At 46.8% G+C, this 22199-nt stretch overlaps 2 protein-coding genes across 7 annotated transcripts in view; one reads left to right on the top strand and one right to left on the bottom strand.

Moving 5' to 3' along the window:
• IFT81 (intraflagellar transport 81) overlaps positions 1 to 22199 on the bottom strand; it is a 282552-nt gene that overhangs the window by 152678 nt on the left and 107675 nt on the right. The window lies entirely within an intron of this gene.
• P2RX7 (purinergic receptor P2X 7) overlaps positions 12713 to 22199 on the top strand; it is a 78802-nt gene continuing 69315 nt past the window's right edge. For 2 of the 5 annotated variants that reach the window (XR_013175557.1, XM_077159806.1), the window contains exon 1: positions 12713 to 12942. Coding sequence is in view for 3 of the 5 variants with exons in the window: in XM_077159806.1 (XP_077015921.1) it covers positions 12818 to 12942 (125 nt within the window). In the remaining 2 variants the exon portion in view is untranslated. The other 3 variants (XM_077159809.1, XM_077159807.1, XM_077159808.1) reach the window with 3 other exon arrangements.

The raw sequence follows: 22199 nt of genomic DNA, 5'->3' as shown, positions 1-22199 counted from the left end.
CTCACTCCTGTTCCTCAGGTCCTCACTTAAAAAGTCACTTCCCAGGGAAGTCTTTCCTGAGCACCTTATTTGAAAGCTCAGCCTCCCACACTCGCCTTTTTGCCTCCCCCCCCCGCCCAGTACTCACTGCTATCTCACATACTATACATCTTAATTATTTGTCTGTTGTTTATCCCGCTTCTTTGGAATGTAAGCTCCATGAGGACATGGATTCTGATCTGTTTTGTTAACTCCCATATTGCAGATGTGACCCCGGCACTCAAATATTTGTTATGAGTAAATAAATTCAAAGGAGGGTGTGTGATGAAGCAGAATCCCATACCACTTTGGACCCCTTCCCCACCATCCTAACCCATTGCCTCTTTCCATCTGCAACTCTGCCCTGTTCTTTTTTTTTTTTTAAAGTGGGCAAACATTTTAACAGACATTTCTCCAAAGAGGATATATAAATGAATAAATATCACATGAAAAGATGCTCATCATTAGATATTAGGGAAATGCAAATGAAAACCACAATGCAACACCACCTCACACCCACTAGAATGGCTACCATTAAAAAAAAACAACAACAGAAAATTACCAGGACTGGAAAGGATATGGAGAAACAGGAACATGCTTCCATTACTGGTGGGAATGCAAAATGGTGCAAGCACCCTGGAAGTCAGCTTTCCACCTCCTCAGAGAGCCAAGTATAGAATCACTGCATGACCTGCTATCCTGCTAGTAGGTATATAACCAAAAGAACTAAAAGTGGAGCCCAAACAGACATGTGCCCACCAACATTCACAGCGGCACCATCAACAATTACCAAAAGATGGAAGCCACCCAATGTCCATCAACTGATAAATGGATAAACAAAATATTTCATAGCCATACAATGGAACTCTGTTCAGCATTAAAAAGGACTGAAACTCTTATTTATGCAACAACATGGGAGAACCTGAAAGACATCATGTTGAGTGAACTAAGCCAGACATATGTGAACAAATACTGTGTGGTCTCACTAATACGAAATAATTAGAATAGGCAAACTAATTGAGTTGGACTCTAGAATATCGATTACCAGAGGCTTGGTTTGGGGTAGGGAATGGGGAATTAATGCTTAAATTGTACACGATTTCTATTTGGGTTGATTGCAAAGTTTTGGTAATGGGTGACGATCACGTTAGCACAAGTTGTGAATGTAATTAACAGCACTTAATTATATATGTGAATGTGGTCAAAAGGTTGAATTTTTAGGTCATACTTATGTTACCAGCATAAAAATTTAAATAAAAACGTAAGATCGTGGGTGGGCCACAGTGGCTCAGCAGACAGTGTTCTCACCTGCCATGCCAGAGACCCGGGTTCGATTCCTGGTACCTGCCCATGCAAAATAATAAATAAATAAATAAAAGCCAGAAAAAAACGCCTTCTCACTGTCCATTTTATCCAATTGAATCACATTTCAGCCTAATACCTACCAGCTCAGCAACTCCTGTTGGAAGAGAGCACCACCTTTTAAAATAATTCTGACCAGAGTTCTGAGACTGTCACTGGACTGACCTGACTTGAGCAAAGCACCCATGGGCAAGCGTGCATTGCTCATCTAGAACTGCGTCTTGAGCCCACCTCTGAGACCTGTGGATGCAGACAAGAGCACCTGAACTGTTAATGGGTTGAACTGTGCCTCCCCAAAAAATATGCTGAAATCCTAACCCCAAGTACTTCATAATGTGACCTTACTTGGAAAAAGGATCACTGCAGATGCAATTAGTTAAGATGAGGTCATACTGGAGGAGGGTAGACCTTTAACCCAATGTGGCTGGTGTCTTTAGAGGAAGAGGAGAAGAGACACAGATAGGCACAAGGATACACAGGGACAAGGTCATGTGAGGATGGAGGCAGAGCCTGCAGTGATGCAGCCACATGCCATGGTACACCAAGAATTGCTGGTAACCATCAGAAGCCAGGAAGAGCCAGGGAAGGATTTTTCTCTGGAGCCGTTGGAGAGTATGTGGCCTTGCCAACACCTTGATTTCAGACTCCTGGCCTCCAGAAGAAAGAGAATAAATTTCCTTTGTTTTAAGCCACCAACTTTGTGGCAAATTGTTATGATAGCCACAGGGAACTAATACATGAACCAATGAACTGAGAGTGTAAGAGGCACAGGTGAAAGGGAAAAACAGAGGAGAAAAGAAGGCCAGACCAGCAAAACCGATAGATATCTAATCCAGGTTTAATGGGGGTCAAAGGAGAGATTGATCTCTTCTAATTGACAAGTCAGGGAAGGCTTTATGGATCTCCTGAAATCAATGACCTCTGAGGTCATCCAGGTATCTGGCCCATTCCCAGGGTCACAACACAGGAGCTGGTCAGAGCAAGACTCCACACCCAACGTCCTGACTTACATATACCCCCATCAGTGCAAAGCTAGACAAGGCCCGTACCCTTTGGAAAAACATTAGAAGGTCATTTTACCTGTTCTGGTGATTTGCAGCTATGCACCCCATAAAATCATGTTCTTGAACTTGACCCATTCCTTTGGGGGTGAGCCCACTCTAAGCACGACTTTGTGGTGAGGTTACTTTAGTTGGGGTGTGGCCCAGCTCAACAGGATGGGTCATATAAAGGACTGGAGACCTTTATAAGCAGGATGAAATTCAGACAGCTAGAGAGAAAACCATAGGAAGCAAGAAGCTGAAGGTCCACGGAACTCAGAAGAGAAGGGAGAGGCCACTATATGCATTACTATATGAGAGAGGAGCCCAGGAACAAGAATCACCAGAAGCCAGCCCTAGAATGCACAGTCTTCGGGGAGAAAGCATTGCCTTGATGATGCCTTGATTTGGACTTTTTCCTTGCCTCAGGAACCTCAAAACCATGAGTCAATAAATTCCCACTGTTTAAGCCATTTCATGATATTTGCTTGAGCAGCCAAGAAAAACTAAAACACAATATATCCCTTTGCAAATATGTTTTTTTAAATACAAAAAAGCTTTCATTGTTTGGCTTGGCTTAGATATCAGGGGTGTCTTCTGAGTTTTATGAGACAGGAGACTAAGTTTACTATCCATAAATGTAAACATATATCCATTAAGAAACACGTAGTTTTTTTTTTTTGAAGTAATAACAGCTTACTGGGAAGCCACTATCTTTGTTTTCTAAGAACCTATATCCTTTTCCATTTATTACTGATAATATTATATCATTATTAATCAATGGTATAATCAATTATACACTGAACATTACTATGTGCCAGGCATTGTGCTTTAAATGAGTAATCTCATTTAATTCCCTAAATGAAAATTAGGCAATCAGATGTCTTTATGTTTAGCAACCCAGGGACATTTGGGATTTAAGAGGTGTGCTTTGGGGAAAGAACAAAAATTATTTAATTTTCATTTAATCAGAGAAGCTGAGTTGTAGGTGGAGTTTGAAAGGAAGGCAAGGATTTGGGCAGGCAGATGCTAAGTGGGAGACTGTTCCAGGCTTAAGAGAAATGGGGGTGGGTATGAAGAAAAGCAAGAGAGAGCAAGCCAAAGGAAATGTGATTCAATTGGATAAAATGGACAGTGAGAAGGAGTTTTGATAAGGGCATGGAATGGGCAGGAGATAAGTAGAGAGACCTTCAAATCACAGATTCTACCTCCACCCCCTCCCCTCTTCTAGCAGGTGAGCAAAACTAGTCTCCCACCCCCACTCCACCACTCACTTCTTGCTTGAGCATCCAGAGATCCTGGGCTCAGCCTCTGGCATTGCCTTCTTATTCACTATTCTTGGATTAACCCATGTCACCATCTCCATGTGTCCAGCCCCACCTCGGTGACCTGACTCCTATTCCTGCCCATTTCCATTGTCTTTTCCATTTGGTTTGGAGCTCTTGAGATGGACTGAGAGTACTCTAATGAATTCCACCTCACTGCTTCAACAGAAAGGACCCAAACACATCAACTTCTTTGAAATGAAGATGGCTGCCAGGCTAGTGGCTGTGTTTTAGTTAAGTTTCTTTGATTGTAAGGAATAGATCGTCACACGACCTCACATATGGAGGGTTTATTCTGGAGAGGCTCAGAGAGAAAAATGGAAACAATAACAGAGGTTGACATTTGGTTGGCCTTCCTGAACTCCAAAACTAGAGAGGAATTCTCTACTTAGGCCCACTCAAGGGAACCCTGGAGCAGCAGAGTCTTTATGCCACAGCCCCACCCCCAGCTCCTCTTTGCCTTCTCTCTGCTTCTTTTAATTTCAGCTCGTAAAATTTCCATCTGTTCTGCATAACTTTTTATTCAGCATAGCTTCTCCCCTCAGGTCTCTGTCACAGAAAGCTCTATTGGAATTAAACTAGTGGTTTTCATCTCTGCTTTGATGAGAGAGGTGGTGACTCATGGACACAAGGAAGATATTTCCCTTCCAGAGGGTGATATAATCAGCATTTTGGGTCTAACTAAGGGGCTGTAAAGGAGAAACTGTCAAGCAGGTATGGATATCTTGAAAGATAAAAAAGTATTTGGCCTTTTGAAAGTCAGAGACAATCAACCTATCCATGATTTGAGATGGAGGGTGGGAACAGCTCCTTGGTGTTAGGTGGTCTTAAAGGAGAAACGGGCCAGCCAAGACTGATGGACAAAGACTGATGATGTCCAGAGACCTCAGATGTCTTTCCACCATCTACCATTAGAAGGAGGACCCTAGTGTTCCCCACTCACTCCCAGCCCCTATGTTCAGGATCACAGAAGACGTCAATTATTACATGAAATGGTCGGCCTGCTTCAAATAAAGAAATTGATTCGAAAAGTCCCCAAAGTAACAGAATTATCATATGCTTCAGCAACTCCACTCCTTGATATATACCCCAAACAACTGAAAACTGGCACTTATATAAATGAGTGTCACATTCGTGTTCACAATGGCACTACTTAAATAGCCAAAAGGTGGAAGCCACTCACGGGTCCACCATTGGATGAACGCTAAACAAAATGCGGTCTCTCCGTACAAGGGAATATTATACAACTGCAAAAAGGAAGGAAGGGCTGATACAAGTGTCAGAGACGAACCTCAAAAACATTATGCTAAGTGAAATAAGCCAGACACAAAAGGACCAATCTCATATGAGATATTTATAGGAAATATTCAGAAGAGGTATATTTCATACACACAGAACACAGATCAGTGGTTTCAGGGGCTGTGGGGTGGAGAGAGTGAAGAGCAAATGCTTAATGAGTATGAGGTTTGCTTTGGGGATGATGTCTATTTTGGAACTGGACGATGGTGGTGGCTGCCCAACATTGTGAATGCACTCAATGCCACTGAATTGTTCACTTGAAACTGGTTAATTGCATAATTCCATGAACTTCACCTCAATTTGAATAAAAGTTCCCAAGGAGAGCATATATATTTGACTTGGTGGGAGAAGAGCATAGAGGAGATCTTGGGGGTTAAAAGAAGTTCAGCATCCTTAAGAAGGACAGAGCAACTGTACCCAGAAGAAGTTGAGTGAATCAAGTCATTGGTATAGCTTTGCTCACACCATTTCAGGAACAAAGGTGGAAGCCATAATAGATGTAGTGGATACCCAGGGTGACAAATTCTCCAACTCTCTGAACGAGCTGGCAAGTCGGGTGGGTCCTGGGTATGGAGGCAGGTCCTGTGGGTGGAGTGGCCCCAGTGCCTGTCACAGTCAAGTTGAGTAGCATACCGCGATAACAAAGTCATGGTCTCAAGTGTCCAATACGACCCCGGACTTCCTGTTTCTTCTTCCCTCTCATCAAACCTCCCACCCCTCCACCTTCCCTTTCACTCTTACCAGGTAACTCTGCCTCCCATTTTCCACAGGAAGTAGTTGCCATCTGGCTGGAAATGCCCCCACCTTCTTTGCTTATTTGCACCTGTACTCATCTTTCCCTTTATCCCACAGATTCAGTCAGCAGCACTGCCCCATAGAACTTTCTGCAGCGACAGAAATGTTCTTTATCTGCCCTCTCCAATGTGATAACCCCCAGCCATGAGAGGAACCGAGTTTTTAATTTAATTTAATTTTAACGAATTTAACTTTAAATAGCCACATGTGGCTAGGGGCCAATATATGGCAGCAGTTTAGAGTAACTCAAAGCAAAACATTTTTGAATACCGAGGTTCTGGAGAGGCCTCTGACCCTGTGACATCCTTACATGGTAGGCTCTTGACCAACTTACTAGAAGAATTTTGAACTAAGTGATGAAAAGGAAGGAAAGAGAGGGTTGAAGAGAGAGAGAGGGAGGACTGTTAGAGAGACACATTCACTGAGAAATTGCCATGGAGAAATGCAGAGGATAAAAACTGTTGCCACGACATGTGTTTGCAGCAGCATGGTCACGGAGAAAGAAACTACACTGACCCACGGCTGAAATATTGTGCACCTGAGATTTGTATCATTACTGCACAACTTTGACACACACACCAAGTCTGAGTGGGAGGAAGAAGTGAACACCAGTCAGCTAGGGAAGAGGTGAGGCAGGAGAGTGGCTCAAAAGGCATCTGGTTGCCTTTGGCTTGCCTACCTATCCTAGTTTCTCAGGGGTGCTATAACACAATCCCATGAACTGCATGGCTTTTTAAAACAACAGTAGTTTATTCTCTCACAGTCCTGGAGGCTAGAAGGCCCAAATTAAAGTGCTGGCCGGGCCATGCTCCCCCCAGAGGCTCCAGGGGAGAATTCTGCCTTACCTCTTGCAGCTTCTGACAGCCCCAAGTGTTCTTGGCTCGCGGTCACAACAATCTAATGTCTGCCTCCGTTGTCATCGTGTAGCCTTCTGTGTGTCTCTGTCTCTTCTTATAAGGACACCAGTGATTGGATTTAGAGCCCACCCTAATGGAATGTGATCTGATCTTAACTCGTATCTTAATTCCATCTGCAAAGATCTTATTACTAAATAAGGTCATATACACAGACAAGTAGTAGGGCTAGGACTTAACCATATTTTTCGGGGGTGGCCCAATTCAACCCATAACGCTGCCTTAATGCAAAATATGTGCGACACAAACAGAATTGTGGCTTGGATGTCCCTGTTTTATGCAGCTGATCTTGCTCACTTTTGACAGCTCTATCACATTTCAGTACACATCTTTTTAAATATGAAAAGTTACAATACCAGACCCCTGTCCCCCCATTGAGCTCCCCTAAATGATTACCCAATTGTTTCAAGACCACTTTTCGAGTAATTTCTTTCTCCCCTGATTTGAAATACTACTTTTATCATTCCTAAGTTCCCGCAAATCTTTTTTTTTTTTTGGTATATTTAATAATCAAAACAAGATCATAGGAAGTAACAAAATGAAATATCTGTCAATGGTTTATATTTACAGCGGCGTATCGTTTTTTTTAATACTTGACTCTGTCCCATTTCATTCATTTACCTGTGCGCTCCCTCATGAGTGCCGCTTGAAATATGTAGCTTCATAATGTCCCTTAACATCTTCTGTGGCCGCTGGCTATCTGTGAAGCACACTTCCCTTGACTTCTGGGCACACACTCTCTCCTGGGTTTTCCTCTACTTCCTATTAGTCTCTATCCTCATTCTCCTCTGCCCTCCCTCCCCAGGAACACATCTCCCCAGCTCTTCCCCTTTCTCCATTTTCCACCAAGCAGCCAGAATGATTTTTCTAAAGGGCAGATGAGCTCACAATATCCCCCACCCCCCACCCCACTCCCGCCTTGTAAACTTGACCTATTGCTCTCAGGATAAATTCCACACTCTTGACAACAGCACTGAGGTTGAATTCAACTGGAATCCCCATGGAGGAGACACTGAGACAAGGTCACAGATGCAAGAAATTTCCCTGGGAGGTGACCCCAGGGAGGGGAGTGGGGAGGTGAGACAGGAAGGACAGGCAGCATCAGAGAGCAAGGGGCTGCCGTGGGCCACTGAGCTCAATTCCACTGGGGCCCTCCGGGGACTGTAGAGCTGCAGCTCCTAACCGCCGCACCCCCCCCACCCTCCCCCACCCCCCGCCAAGGGCGAGGAACCCACTGAGGGAGGGACTCTCTCTCAGCCTTGGGGCCCCTCTCTCTGTGTTCCTCCCTTCCCCCCACCCCCCCCCTCCACTCCTCCCTTCTACCCCGACTCTTCCTTTCCCCATACTCCTCCCTTCTCCCCTTCCCACTCCTCCCTCCTGCCCCCCTGCACTCCTCCGTCCTCCCCTTCCTAGTCCTCCAACCCTCCCACACTCTTCCCTCCTCCCCTTCCCACTCCTCCCTCAACCCCTTCCCACTCCTCCCTCCTGTCCCCCCTGCATCCTCCCTCCTGCCCCCTGCACGCCTCTCTCCTCCCCTTCCTGCTCCTCCCTCCTGCCCCCTGCACGCCTCTCTCCTCCCCTTCCCACTCCTCCCTCCTACTCCCTGCACTCCTCCCCCCTCCCCTTCCCACTCCTCCCCCTCACACTCCTCCCTCCTCCCCCTCACACTCCTCCCTCCTCCCCTTCCCACTCCTCCCTCCTCCTCCCAGCACTCCTCCCCCCCTTCCCACTACCACTCCTCCCTCCTCCTCCCTGTACACCTTCCTCCCACCTGTGTCCAGCACAAGCCCACAAAGCCCTCAGCAGCAGCAGACTGGACAAGGGATGAAGGGTTAGACCAATCAGATTCGCTCTCCTGGGACCTGGAGTTGGGGGATGTGCTCTACCTTGAACCTGGCCCCCTGATCAAGGTAGCTTCTCCCGTCCACGCACAACCAGAGAAGTGAGACTCAGTGGGTTCGCAGACAGACAGACAGAAGGGGACGCACAGTCTCGGACATACCAAAAGAGCAACCTCAGCTCCGGATTTTAGTTTCAGATTTCATTAATATGTTGTCATGAGGTTGGGCCACATTTCCTGCACTTGGGTTCTGTGAAATAAGTTTCCTGCGTATACTCTCTTTCCAGGAAAAGGGGGCTCATCTGCTGTTCTGTAAGTCATGACCAGAAACGTGCGCCGCCCCCACCCCCACCCTTAACTAAGAGACGCTCACCCTCTAAGTTTCCAAATCTCTACTCTGCTCTATTTGCGGCCATTCATTCCACTCTGGCTTCCTGCTTTACTTTGTGAAACCCCCATTCCCCACTCTAACCCCTCCCCAACCCCCAAACCCACATATTGTTTCACTGTCTTAGCTTCCTGGGGCTGCCGGAACAACCAACCACCAACTGGGTGGCTTACACAACAAAATAGAATTCTCTCCAGGCTGGAGGCTGGAAGCCTGAAATCCAGGCGTCAACAGGGCCAGGCTTCCTTGGGAGACGCTAGGGGCAGGTCCTTCCTTGTGTCTTCCAGCTGGTGGCCAGTGTCAAAGCAAAAGCTGCCCAAGACAATGCTCACTAGGCAGGGATGATTTGTTCAGGGGCTGCCGTGGCAGAGCAGAGGGAGCAGAACTCAGCTCAGCTGGCTCTGGGGGGCTGGGGCGGGTGGAAGGAAGAGCACGAGGAGGTATTGGGGACTGGGGGAGTGACCACTAGGTGGGGAGAGGGATTCACTGTGGTCGGGTCCACGTGGTTTGGAATGTTTTCCTTGGCAGTAATTAGACTATAATTACAGTAATTGAAGCTGGGAAGGGCCAGGATGGGGGTGAGCTTGGTATTTAGAATAGTTGGGGTTTGAAATGGTCTCCCCCCCAAGGTAGAACAAGTTGCTTTTCTCTGCAGTCCCGCAGCTGCCCGACTGGTTTCCAGGCACAGGGGACAGGGGAGGGAGGGGCAAGGGGCACAAGGAGGGAGGCTGGCAGCTTGGGCAAGGGCATAAAAAACAGTCTTTGTCCGCAGCAGCCCTTGGTGTTCCCTGGCTTCAGCTGCAGCACTTCTTCTCTGCCTCCGTCATCACTTGGCTGCCTTCTCTCCTGACGGCCTCTCCTCCTCTTATAAGGACACCGGTCATATTGGATTCGAGGGACCCTACTCCCGTTTGGCCTCATCTTAACTAATTCCATCCTCAAGGACCCTATTTCCAACTCAGGTCACATCCTGTACTAGGGGGTTACGACTTCAATATATGATTTGGGGGAACACAACTCAGCCCTCCCTCTCTTTCCCCTCATAGCCAAGCTTTAGGAAAAGTTGTCTACATCCCGTCGCACCCTCATCTCGGTCCTCTTTCCTTGCACTACTATTTTGTAGGAAGGTGTTTCCTTTGAAAGATGTGACTTGAAGTGTCTGTGGGAAACTTAGGTCAGAAGGATGGAGCTCTGATGGAGGTTTAAGGCAGGTTTGGTTTGGAGATACAGATTCAGCATTTAGTCTTTTTTTTTTAAAGTAATGCATGTGTACGGTAGAAAAATTCAAATGCAAGTCTCTTGTTGAATGCTAATTAATTCCCCAGTTCCCTCAGAGACCACCTCGTAAATCCTTCCACACAGGGCCAGCTTTGTGGGTCCATGCAGGCACCCTGAGGTGGGATGTGCATTCGATTTAATGCACTGTGATCACATCTTCAAATTCTTAAGTTTTGATTAATGGACCCCACATTTTCATCTCATACCAGCTCCCACAAATAATGCAGCAGATGTATTCCATGCATGGGTGAACTTATAGTACACATGTCCTCCTTCCCCCTGTAGGCAGCCACCCCTGGCTTGTGGGGCAGGGGGCAGACATGTGACTCAAGATCGGCCAATTAGAGCCCGTCAACGTCTACTCAAAGGTTTCTCCAAATTCAAACTAGGGAAAGAGGGCCCCTTCCGTTCTTGAGTGTGACGTGGCAGATGTGAGCCTGGGAACTGTCAACAGGCGGAGAATGATGTCAACACTCAAACAGATAAAATAATAACGAGGATGAGGATGATGATAATGACACTAGCTGACAGCAGGCACCAATCTAAGGATGCAACGTGGATGATCTCATTTAAGCCTCACAATCATCCAAGGAAAGCGACAAAAAGAGAAATTTGATGGGTTCAAGCCCGAGTCTCCAAGGCTAGCTGCACCCTTGTCTTCCCTATAGTTTGAGGACATGAGAGCTTAATATTCTTCCAATAAATCCCTCCATTTTCCTTAGAGTGACAGGAGATGGTTTTCTATCAATGGTACCAAAAGAACTCTGGCAAATCCACCCATCCTGGCCAATTTTAAGACTCACTGATCTCTCATCAGGCCCAGAGATCAACATTTGGGAATATTTGAGCTCTGGACACTTTGAAGCACTCACATCTCTGGCTCTTCCAGATAGCACTTGATGTTTACATGGTGCTCCTCCACTTTTGTGTACAGCCCTGCATGGTAGGCAGTTGGTGCATGCTGGGTTCCCTGGGAAGCAGACTCTGAGACAGAAGCTAGTACAGCATATTTTTTCTAGTGTGCTTTCTTGGGACCCACAAATGTGGAAGGAGGGGAAGGAGGCAGAATTGGGCAGAGGAAGACGTTGGTCTGTGCTGGAGGTCCAAGCTGACCCTAGGGGAAGCTCTGAAACTAGAATGGCCCTTCAGTTGCCCACAGTGGACCATTATACCCCTGTATTGTTCAGCCATTGGCCATGGGCTGCCCTGGGAAGGGCGTGACCTCGGACAAAATGAGGTGACTTTTGCAAGAAGGCACCTCCTGAACGGGCTGAGAGCTGAGTGTTGTCTGTCTAACACTGGGGCTCCCAACAGCTGGGGAAACAAGTCTTTCATTGAGGAGGACCTGGATAGCACATCACAGGGGCCACTTCACACATATTATCATCCTTTGTTGCAGATGGGGAAACTAAGGCACAGAGAAGTTAAGTGACTTGGACAAGGCCAGCCAGGAGTCCAGAGCTAGGACTGGAATTTCTGTCGTTGTTCTCTGAAGGGAGGTCCAGGGCTCTTTTCACAACCCCTTTGTCTTAGTTTACCAGAATTGCTGTTATCAGGACCATAGACTGAGTGGCTTCAACAGTAGCAATTGACTGTCGCACAGTTCTGGAGGCCACAAGCCTGAAATGAAGGTGTGGCAGGGCCCTCTCCCTCTAAAGTCTGTAGGATTCTGGCCGTGGCTTGTCAGCAATTCACGAGGTTCCTTGGCTCATGACATAACTCAATCTCTGCCTCTGTCACAGGGCCCCCGTCTCTCTGTTTCTGCATCCATTGTTTGTCTACCTGCCCAGATTTCCTCTCCTTACATGAACCCTAAACCAGTCTGGCATCATCTTAACCAATAACATCTTCAAAGATCCTATTTACTCATGAGTTCATATCTGAGGACTTGGAGGAGTGAGGTAGGGAGGGGAGGTGGGTGATGCTTAGGGCTTGAATATGTCTTTTTGGGGGACACCACTCAGTCCATAACAAGGTCAAACAGGAGATAGCCAACATAGAAATAAAGTTCACACCCAGCCTACCAAATCTGACTCCTACCATTTTACAGAGGGGAGCGTTGTTTACCACATCAGGGCTGGAAGAAGGGTGCAGCCCTGCATACACAAATGGGGATGAATAAGGGGCCGTACAAATGACTTCATCAGTCTCTGAATGAGGCTTGAGGCAATGGAAAGATCTGGGCTTTCTTCCTGAGGCACAATGGAAGCACTGGGTCCCCTGACATTTGAAGGGGACCCGACTATGAAATGAGTCAAAAACTGAAAAGGAAAAGGCAATAAGGGGGAATTCTAAAAATGCCCTTCCTCTGAGCCCCATCCTTGTGCAGGCATCTGGGGGAGTTGGCGGCGGCCGGGTCAGGCGTGGAGCAGTTGGCTCTTCTTGTTTATCCCCGGCCACAGCTGGGGCAGCTGCCAGGGCCCGCCTCCACTTCGCAGTCATTGGAGGAGCCGGAAGTTAAGGGCTCCTGCCAAGAAAAGGTCCGTTTCACTTTGCTGTGGCGCGTGGGCTTGCAGTGGCCGGGTCTGGTCCAGCCCCGGTGGGAAGCGCTGTTCGCCATGCCGGACTGCTGCGGCTGCAGCGACGTTTTCCAGTACGAGACCAACAAGGTCACGCGCATCCAGAGCGTGAATTACGGCACCCTGAAGTGGATCTTACACGTGAGCGTCTTCTCCTATGTTTGGTAAGAGGGGAAGCAGGGGTGACCCCTAAATCTCTGCAGCAGTGGCCAGCACAGAAAACTCCAGGGTGCAGCTTTGGATGCACATCCTGAAGTCCACGTGGTGTTCAAATCTGAGATGCACTTCTCACTGCAAGTGGGGAGGGCAGGAGGGAGGAAGCAGCTGGTGGCAGGACGCAGAGCCAGGCTGTGCAGAAAAAAGCCGCGGGAGACCAGGTGGGTAACTCCTTTTACTCTACCCTATGCTGGGAAATAGGGGTAAACAAGGCAACACCCTGGATTCCTAAGGAGGAGGCAAAAGTTACAGGGCACACCTGATGCTAACTTTGGCATCTGAATCATCACCACGCGGGAGAGAATAGGACCAGACTTGTAAATGCAGATTTCATGTCCTCTCCATATGTCAAGGAGTCCCCACTTGCATCGGCTCTTTTTTAAAAACCGCTCCATTAAGATGTAATTCACACACCATACAATTCACCCACTTAAAGTGTAGAATCCAGTGGTTTTTAGTATATTCACAGAGTTGTACATCCATCACCACCTCAGTTTTAGAACATTTTCATTCCTTTTTGTTGTCAAGTAAATATCCCATTGTATGGCTATATCCCATTTTGTATATCCATTTATCCATTGAGTTGTTTCCACTTTGGGCTATTGTGAATAATGGGGCTATGTACATTCATGTCTTTGTTTGAACAACTGTTTTCAATTTTCTTGGGTATACTCCCAGAAGTGGAACTGCTAGGTCATATGGTAACTCTATATTTAACATTTTGAGGAACTACCAGCCTATTTTCCAAAGTGGTTACTTTGGAAATTTTACAGTCCCACCAACATTTCAGTTCCATTTTCTCCACCTCCTTGCCGACACTTGTTATTGTCTGTCTTCTGATAATAACCATCCTAGTGGGTGGGAAGTGGTTCTCACTGGGTTTCGAGTTGCATGTCCCTGATAACTTATACCCTGTTGCTCTTTGTGATGTTGATGGTAATGATGATGATGATGAGAATTTGCATCAATAAGTGTGTGTAGTTAAGTAGCCAAGAGTTAAGGCAACCTATTTTATAATTCTGGTTAAACCTCCTTGGCCAAGTAACTTAACCTCCCTGAGCCTCAGTTTCCTCATCTGTTCCTAGGGTTGTTGTGATAATGAAGAAAAGGCATGAAAAGCCCTTATCACTCCCTAGGATGGGGTAAGAGCTCTATAAATAGTAGCTATTTTTTAAAATAACATTCTAAGAATACCATATATACTTTCATATACATCCTCCCCTTTAACCCTCAAAATAATCAGGCCCAAACTTGAAATCTGAGACCTGGAAACACGGATCCCAAAATCCTTCAACTCTTTGAACCTTGATTTTCTTGTCTATAAAATGGGAATAATGGTTGTTGTTAGGATTAAAGAAGTTAATAAATCAAAGAGGTTAGAAAATTCCTGGCACATAGCAAGCTCTTATTAAGCATTAGTTCTTCTAAATAATATTTTATTATTGAGATTATCATTATTTGATTCATATGTTTACCGTTCAGCAAAGACATATGTTGAAATATATGTTGAAATTCTAAAATAAGACATATGACTTAGACCAGCAGCCTTAGAACTGATGTTAAGGAGCACTTTTAGTTAATAAATGCTTCCCTAAGCACCACTAGAAAGATCATGTCATGATTTCATGTAACAGGTGATGTGGTTTCCTGGAATTCTTTTTTTTCTTTCTTTCTTTCTTTCTTCTCTTTGGCATGGGTAGGCACCAGAAATCAAACCTGGGTTTCTGGCACAGCAGGTGAGAACCCTGCACCACCATCACCCGCCAACTTCCTGGCCCAATTTCTTGAAAGCAGATTATTATATATTTAAGAAGAGATTATTATGAGAGTATATTGTGCCGATCAATAGTTTCCTTTCATATTATGGAGTCTCATCTTACAGGCATTTAACTCCCTTTAATTCAGTTATAAATATTCCATGAGAACACAGAGGGAGAGAAGAACTTAAACATGCAGTGCGTCAAAGCTCTAGAGTGAGCATGAGAGTAGATACTTGAATTTGGTGTTCACTCAGTCGGTCCATTCCCATGGGCTTCCTGTTTAGTGAGTACCTTGCCACCCTGCCTGTGCTTCTAGATACATATTTTTCATACAACACCGTCTTGAAAATAAGCCAACACCTAGTTATCTGGAGCAAAACTTGAAAAACAGCACCTTGTTTCAGAACTGGAGGAAATCTCTGGTGGACTCGCTGAGCAGGCACTGGGGGAGGTAGTTTGGACCACAGGTGGAAGTCCAGACAGTCTTGGACAATGTCCACAATATACACTGAGAGGAAGCAGGTTTTCGCCAAGGGTTTCTGGGTTCAGAGGCCAACCCTACTGGGACTGAAGGGGCAAAGAACCAGGAGAAGAAAGTAAGATATGGCCTCAGCTATTGAGCCTGGGCCATGATGGGAACAGGACAAGAAGCCATCTCCTGCAGGGGTGAGGAGGTAGACTGGCAAAAAGGGCCTGGTTCTGGTTGCTGATCTGCTTCTCAAAGACCCTCACATTCAAGCTCAGATCTAGAGTCAGAGGTGGACATGCAGTTACAGGAGGGTCAAGTGGTCCCATTTTCCAGGGTTGCAGGATTGTGTGGACAGGATGCCCAGGAAGTCTGTGTTAGGAATTTTGAGGTTGTAAGCAACAGAAAGCTAACTCAAGTTAGCTAGAAAGCCACAAAGGGGGGTGATTGGATCAGAAGAGATGGAATTGTTCTCAGACATAGAGATGTAAGAGTTCAAACCATGTCATCAGGGCTGGGTATCTCTCCCCACACCTTGGCTCTATTTGCTTCTATTTGGGTCTCCATGTAGCAAGGCGGCGTGCTCACATCTTCACATTTAACAACCACAGAAGAATAAACAGAACTTTCCTGACTACTCTGGAAGGAAAGACTCTGACCGGTCAAACCTAAGTCACACCCCCCTCCCTGGACCAATCGCTGTGGTTTGGGTCATGGTGTCATCTGAGGACCCAGTCTGGAAGAAGAGCACATCTGGGAGAGGAACAGCAAGTGCAAAGACCTTCCTTTCTCGACCAAAATGGGGAAGAGTGAAATGAGACAAAGTGTCAATGGCTGAGAGATTCCAAACAGAGTTGAGAGGTTATCCTGGAGGTTATTCTTACACATTAAGTAGATATCACCTTGTTATTCAAGATGTAGTGGAGAGGCTGGAGGGAACTGCCTGAAAATGTAGAGCTGTGTTCCCAGTAGCCACAGCAAGTTTGTGTGGCTGGTACAAAGTGAACAGATAAAACAAGGCAGTCAGCAAGAAGTAGAAGGTGCATTGGAGGGTAACATGGGTGGGGAGGAAGGGCAGATCCTCGGGGGCCGTGGGGGCCACTGAGCTCTTGGGGTTTCATTCTGAGCAAGATGAGAAGCCATAGGAGGGTCATAAGCAGAAAAGTAAAAGATATTTGCATTCTCTTGGGAAGATTTTCGTCTTTCATTGGAGACCAGTCCTTTCAGAAGCTTTTTCCAAAGACTGCAGAAGACCAGAGAAGGTTGAGAGAGGAACAGAAGAACAAACTTCACTCATAAATGTGTCTCCTCTATCCACAGTCAACCTCTACCCAAACAAACAGGAAACACAGTATTGTCCTTCTCAGCCCCAGGCTGTCTGTCACCATGGAGACAGTGTTGTTGCTGCTAGTTTGTGACTGTGACTGTGGCTCCTGGCTGAGTGCTTTCTCACCTGAGGGTGGTCACCTCTTCCAGTCCAAGGTGAGTCAACTCTGCAAGCGGGAAGAAGCACCAGAGGCCAGGGCGGAGCAAACCCACCCAGCCGTGGATCCCATGGCCCTCTTGAGAAGAGAAACATGAAGCCATTTGCCACATTCTCATCCCAACCTAGGCCCCCCTGTGCTAGAGATGGAGGAAGTGGCCAAGAGAAGATCCCCTCCAAGAGGAAAAGAATCCAGCCTCATGACACATGGGCAAAGAGAACAGCAAGTGCAGAGATTTGGAAGCAAGAAAGACAGGATGTCTAGAATCTGGTGAGAGAGGAGCTTGCATAGGAGCTGAGGGCAGAGAGGTAGACAGGGGTTGGACTTTAATTCTAAATGCCTTGGGAAGCTACTAGAAAGGTTTAAGAAGGAAAGTGAAAGCATCTGGTTTATGTTTTTAAAAAGCTCACTCTGGCCACTGTGCAGGGAGCAGACTGGAGGGGGGTGAGAGGGAGAAGGACCAGTGAGAAGTCTACTGGAGTCCCCCAGAAGACAGAAGGCGGCAGCTTGGACTAGAATGAGGTGGGGGAGCTGGACAGAGGTGGGCCAACGTGGGATATGTTTTGGAGGTCACACTGCTGGATCTGATAGGCGGTAAGAGGGACCCCAGGGCTCTAGGTGGATAACGATGCTTCTGCTTACATGAAGAGGATGGAGGAGAGGCAAGTTGGAGGACCAATGTAATACAGCATTGTCAACGATGCCAAACAGGCAATTAAAACACCCCAAATGACTGTCATTATGGGCTTCCCTCTAGTCATGTTTAATACCAAAACGTTTTTAAAAAGCTGGAAGTACATATTTTGACTAGTGCATTTCCTAATATAACTTATGCAGATAGCTTGGTTGAACACGATAAGTACTTGGAACCTTGGGTCGGACATGAGATTTTGTTGGTTTGTCCAGAGTGATGCCTCAATGAATCCCAGAGTGATTTGATCAGTGAGTGGAAAAGTATTTGCAAAGTCCCCTTCAGGGAATGGTGAGAATGGGGGAAAATTCAACCTCCCCAAGTTGAATTCTTGATATTCTCACAAGCAGTGTGGACAACCAAAGCTATAGGCTGAGCCCCCAGTCTTGGGGTTTGTTCATATGAAACTTAACCCCACAAAGGATAGGTCAAATCTACTTAAAATTAAGCATAAGAGTCACCCCCAAGAGAGCCTCTTTTGTTGCTCAGATGTGGCCTCTCTCCAGCCAACACAACAAGCAAACTCACCGCCCTCCCCCTGTCTACATGGGACATGACTCCCAGGGGTGTGGACCTTCCTGGCAACATGGGACAGAAATCCTAGAATGAGCTGAGACTCAGCATCAAGGGATTGAGAAAAACCCTAGAATGAGCTGAGACTTAGCATCAAGGGATTGAGAAAACCTTCTCAACCAAAAGGGGGAAGAGTGAAATGAGACAAAGTGTTAATGGCTGAGAGATTCCAAACAGAGTCAAGAGGTTATCCTGGAGGTTATTCTTATGCATTAAGTAGATATCACCTTGTTATTCAAGATGTAGTGGAGAGGCTGGAGGGAACTGCCTGAAAATGTAGAGCTGTGTTCCCAGTGGCCATGTTTCTTGAAGATGATTGTATAATGATATAGCTTTCACAATGTGACTGTGTGATTGTGAACCTTGTATCTGATGCTCCTTTTATCTACCTTGTCAACAGACAAGTAGAACATATGGAATAAAAATAAATAATAGGGGGAACAAATGTTAAAATAAATTTAGTTTGAAATGCTAGTGATCAATGAAAGGGAAGGGTAAGGGGTATGGTATGTATAATTTTTTTTTGTTTTTGTTTTATTTCTTTTTCTGTTGTCTTTTTATTTCTTTTTCTGAATTGATGCAAATGTTCTAAGAAATGATCATGATGATGAATACGCAACTACGTGATGATATTGTGAATTACTGATTATATATGTAGAACGGAATGATCATATGTTAAAAAAAAAAAGCTGGAAGTACATCATCTCAAAAAAAAATTAAAAGCTCAAGAACGCCCACCTGGTCCAGGCGCTGGAGGTCAGTGCAGAACCAGGAGCTTGATGCCCACTACCAGAAGTTACAGACCTACTGGGGTGTGGGGCTCACCTGGTCCTGGACACTGCTGACCGGGGATGGAGGAGGGGAGCTGCCAGGTTGCCTCTCACGCAGAGCAAGGATGCCTATGAGCTGGGGGTCCTACTGTAGGTCAAGAAGTTGGAAACACAGCACCCAAGACAGGGAATTAGCACCCTCAAGGATGAACAGCATCGCAGGTGCAGAAGCACGCCAGTGAGAAGGACAGAGACATCTTCACGGAGCTCAGCGCTGAGAAGGCGAAGGCAGCAGGTTGAAAGAGCAACTCAAAGCAGTGACAGAAGCACTGGGCACATTTCTTTAGGAATTAAGATAGATTGTGTCGGAATATGAAACAATGAAGTCTAAAAGCAGCCCTGACTTCTTGAACAAAGACAGGTCCTGTGTCAGCCAGGGCGAAGAGTCTGAAGGAAGATATGATGGTACAGAAGAGGTTGAAGCTCTTTGAATCCCGGACTTGAACAAAGACTGGCTGTCCCCACCCAACCTGAACACATACCCTTCCCAGCTTGCAGCAGCACAGCACCCCCCCCCCCCGCCCCGTTGCTTTCTGTCTGCACATGTATTTATTGTTATTATAATTAACTGGGGGTACGGTTGCCATGTTGATTCTGACTTTCTACTCTCTGTAGCAAAGCTTTTCGTCCATGGAATTCTAAAGTCAGTTCATTGTTGGGGGCTGGGAAGGCACCCTGTCCCCTGCCAGATGTCATGTTAGACCCCCTTCTTTGCTGGAACCCCCTCACTCACCTTCAGCCCTGCAGCCTGGTGTTACACTAGCTCTACGATACCAAGTGTGTGGTGCAGAAATGGAGTCTGGGCTCGGGCTCGGCTGCTTGATGGCACTGATTTGGTGCTTGGTGTCTCTTGACGCCAACCATGCCTTGAGATAGACTTAATTCCTACTGGGCAGAGGAAAAGCCACCTGGACATTCTGTTTTTGCTTGAATCGTGGCACTGACAACTCACTAGCCCATGAGAGAAGCTGGAGGAGAGGGGTGTGGTCAAGAGCCCTGACCGAATCAGCTATGGGCTTACCTCTGTGGGAGGGATGCTGGGGAAAAGGACAGCATTTTGCATTTGTTACACTGATGCAGCTTAGAACCACATCGCAGGTAACTGTGGTCCATTTCTCACAACCTGAAAACAGTTAGAAGCAACCATTCCTAATTTTGTTGATTTTTAAATTAAATCTTGCACATGGGTGTGCACATAAGATGGTAGGTTGAAATCCTAACACCCAGAACCTCAAAATGTGACCTATTTGGAAATAGGGTTGCTGCAGATGGAATTACTTAAGATAAGATGAGGTTTTACCAGGGTAGGGTGGACTCTTAATCCAATATGAACTCATGTTCTTAATTAGAGGAGAAGAGACACAGAGACGGAGACACACAGGGAGAAGACCAGGCAGTGACGGAGACACACAGGGAGAAGACCAGGCAGTGACGGAGACACACAGGGAGAAGACCAGGCAGTGACAGAGACACACAGGGAGAAGACCAGGCAGTGACGGAGACACCCAGGGAGAAGACCAGGCAGTGACGGAGACACACAGGGAGAAGACCAGGCAGTGACAGAGACACCCAGGGAGAAGACCAGGTGGTGACACAGACACCCAGGGAGAAGACCAGGCTATGATGGAGACACCCAGGGAGAAGACCAGGCAGTGACAGAGACACCCAGGGAGAAGACCAGGCAGTGACGGAGACACACAGGGAGAAGACCAGGCAGTGATGGAGACACTCAGGGAGAAGACCAGGCAGTGACGGAGACACCCAGGGAGAAGACCAGGCAGTGACGGAGACACCCAGGGAGAAGACCAGGCAGTGACGGAGACACCAAGGGAGAAGACCAGGCAGTGACGGAGACACCCAGGGAGAAGACCAGGCAGTGACGGAGACACCAAGGGAGAAGACCAGGCGGTGACGGAGACACACAGGGAGAAGACCAGGCAGTGACGGAGACACCCAGGGAGAAGACCAGGCGGTGACGGAGACACCCAGGGAGAAGACCAGGCAGTGACGGAGACACACAGGGAGAAGACCAGGCAGTGACGGAGACACACAGGGAGAAGACCAGGCGGTGACGGAGACACACAGGGAGAAGACCAGGCGGTGACGGAGACACCCAGGGAGAAGACCAGGCGGTGACGGAGACACACAGGGAGAAGACCAGGCAGTGACGGAGACACACAGGGAGAAGACCAGGCGGTGACGGAGACACACAGGGAGAAGACCAGGCAGTGACGGAGACACCCAGGGAGAAGACCAGGCGGTGACGGAGACACACAGGGTGAAGAAGACCACATGAAGGCGGGAGCAGAGATTGGAGTGATGTGTCTATAAGCCAAAGAATGCCAAAAATCGTCAGGAACCACCAGAAGCTGGGAGACACAAGAGAGGATCCTTCCCTAGAGCCTTTTGAGAGTGCTTAGCCTTGCCAACACTTTGGTTTTAGACTTCTGACCTCCAGAATGGTAAGAGAACACATTTCCGCTGTTTTAAGTCACCTGATTGTGGGACTCTGTCATGGCAACCCTAGAAGACTCACGCCAAGTCTAAGGAAGAATGGCCCCAGAGATCCAGAGGAATTCAGGAGGTTGCGGATCCCTGGAAGCAAAGGGACGGCGGAGAAAGATGCCTGCTCAATGGTGTCTGGAGTGACCTGGAATTACGTACCCCAGAGAAATATGTTTTTATTCTCAGTCCATTCCTGGGGGTGTGAACTCATTGCAAATAGGATCTCTTGATGATGTTACTTGAGTCACGGCATGGTCTAACTGAATCAGGATGTGTCCTAACCCTATTACTAAAATCCTTTATAAGCAGAATGAAATTCAGACACACAGAGAAAAAGCCCCTGGGAAAAAGCCAGAAGTCAATGGAGCCCAGAGAAGCCAGAAGAGACTACCATGGGAAAGAAAAGCCAAGGACCAGAGATCATGAGCAGCTGGCCTCAGAATGGCATAGTCTTCTGGGAGAAAGCTCCATTTTGATGATGCTTTGATTTTGGACTTGTCCTAGCCTCAAAACCATATGCCAATAAATCCCATTGCTTAAATCAACCCACTGCACGATATCTGTCCAGTGCTGCTGAGAATTCCAAGAAGAGCTGGTCGGTGCCACAGGCATGTCCATTGGATTTAGTGACAATGACGCTGTGGTTTAGTTGGCAATAGAAACTTCAGGGGTGTGGTGGGGATGGAAGCCAGAACAGAGTGGGCCGAGGAATGAATGGAAAAGAGGAAATGGATATGGTGACTCACTCTTTAAAGAAAGAATTGGCTACAAAGGAAAAGAGGCATTGAGTGGTGGTTGGAAAAGAATGTGGGATTGAGGGAGGGTTTATTTTTAAGATGGGAAAACCTTGAACATGTTTAAATGCAAATGGAGAGGAGACAGGAGAGAGGGAGAAG

This window comes from Tamandua tetradactyla, chromosome 5 (assembly GCF_023851605.1).
Source record: "Tamandua tetradactyla isolate mTamTet1 chromosome 5, mTamTet1.pri, whole genome shotgun sequence".
Taxonomy (NCBI): Eukaryota; Metazoa; Chordata; class Mammalia; order Pilosa; family Myrmecophagidae; genus Tamandua; species Tamandua tetradactyla.
The sequence above is the reverse complement of the archived record's forward strand: the minus strand, read 5'-3'. Positions and strand labels throughout refer to the sequence as shown.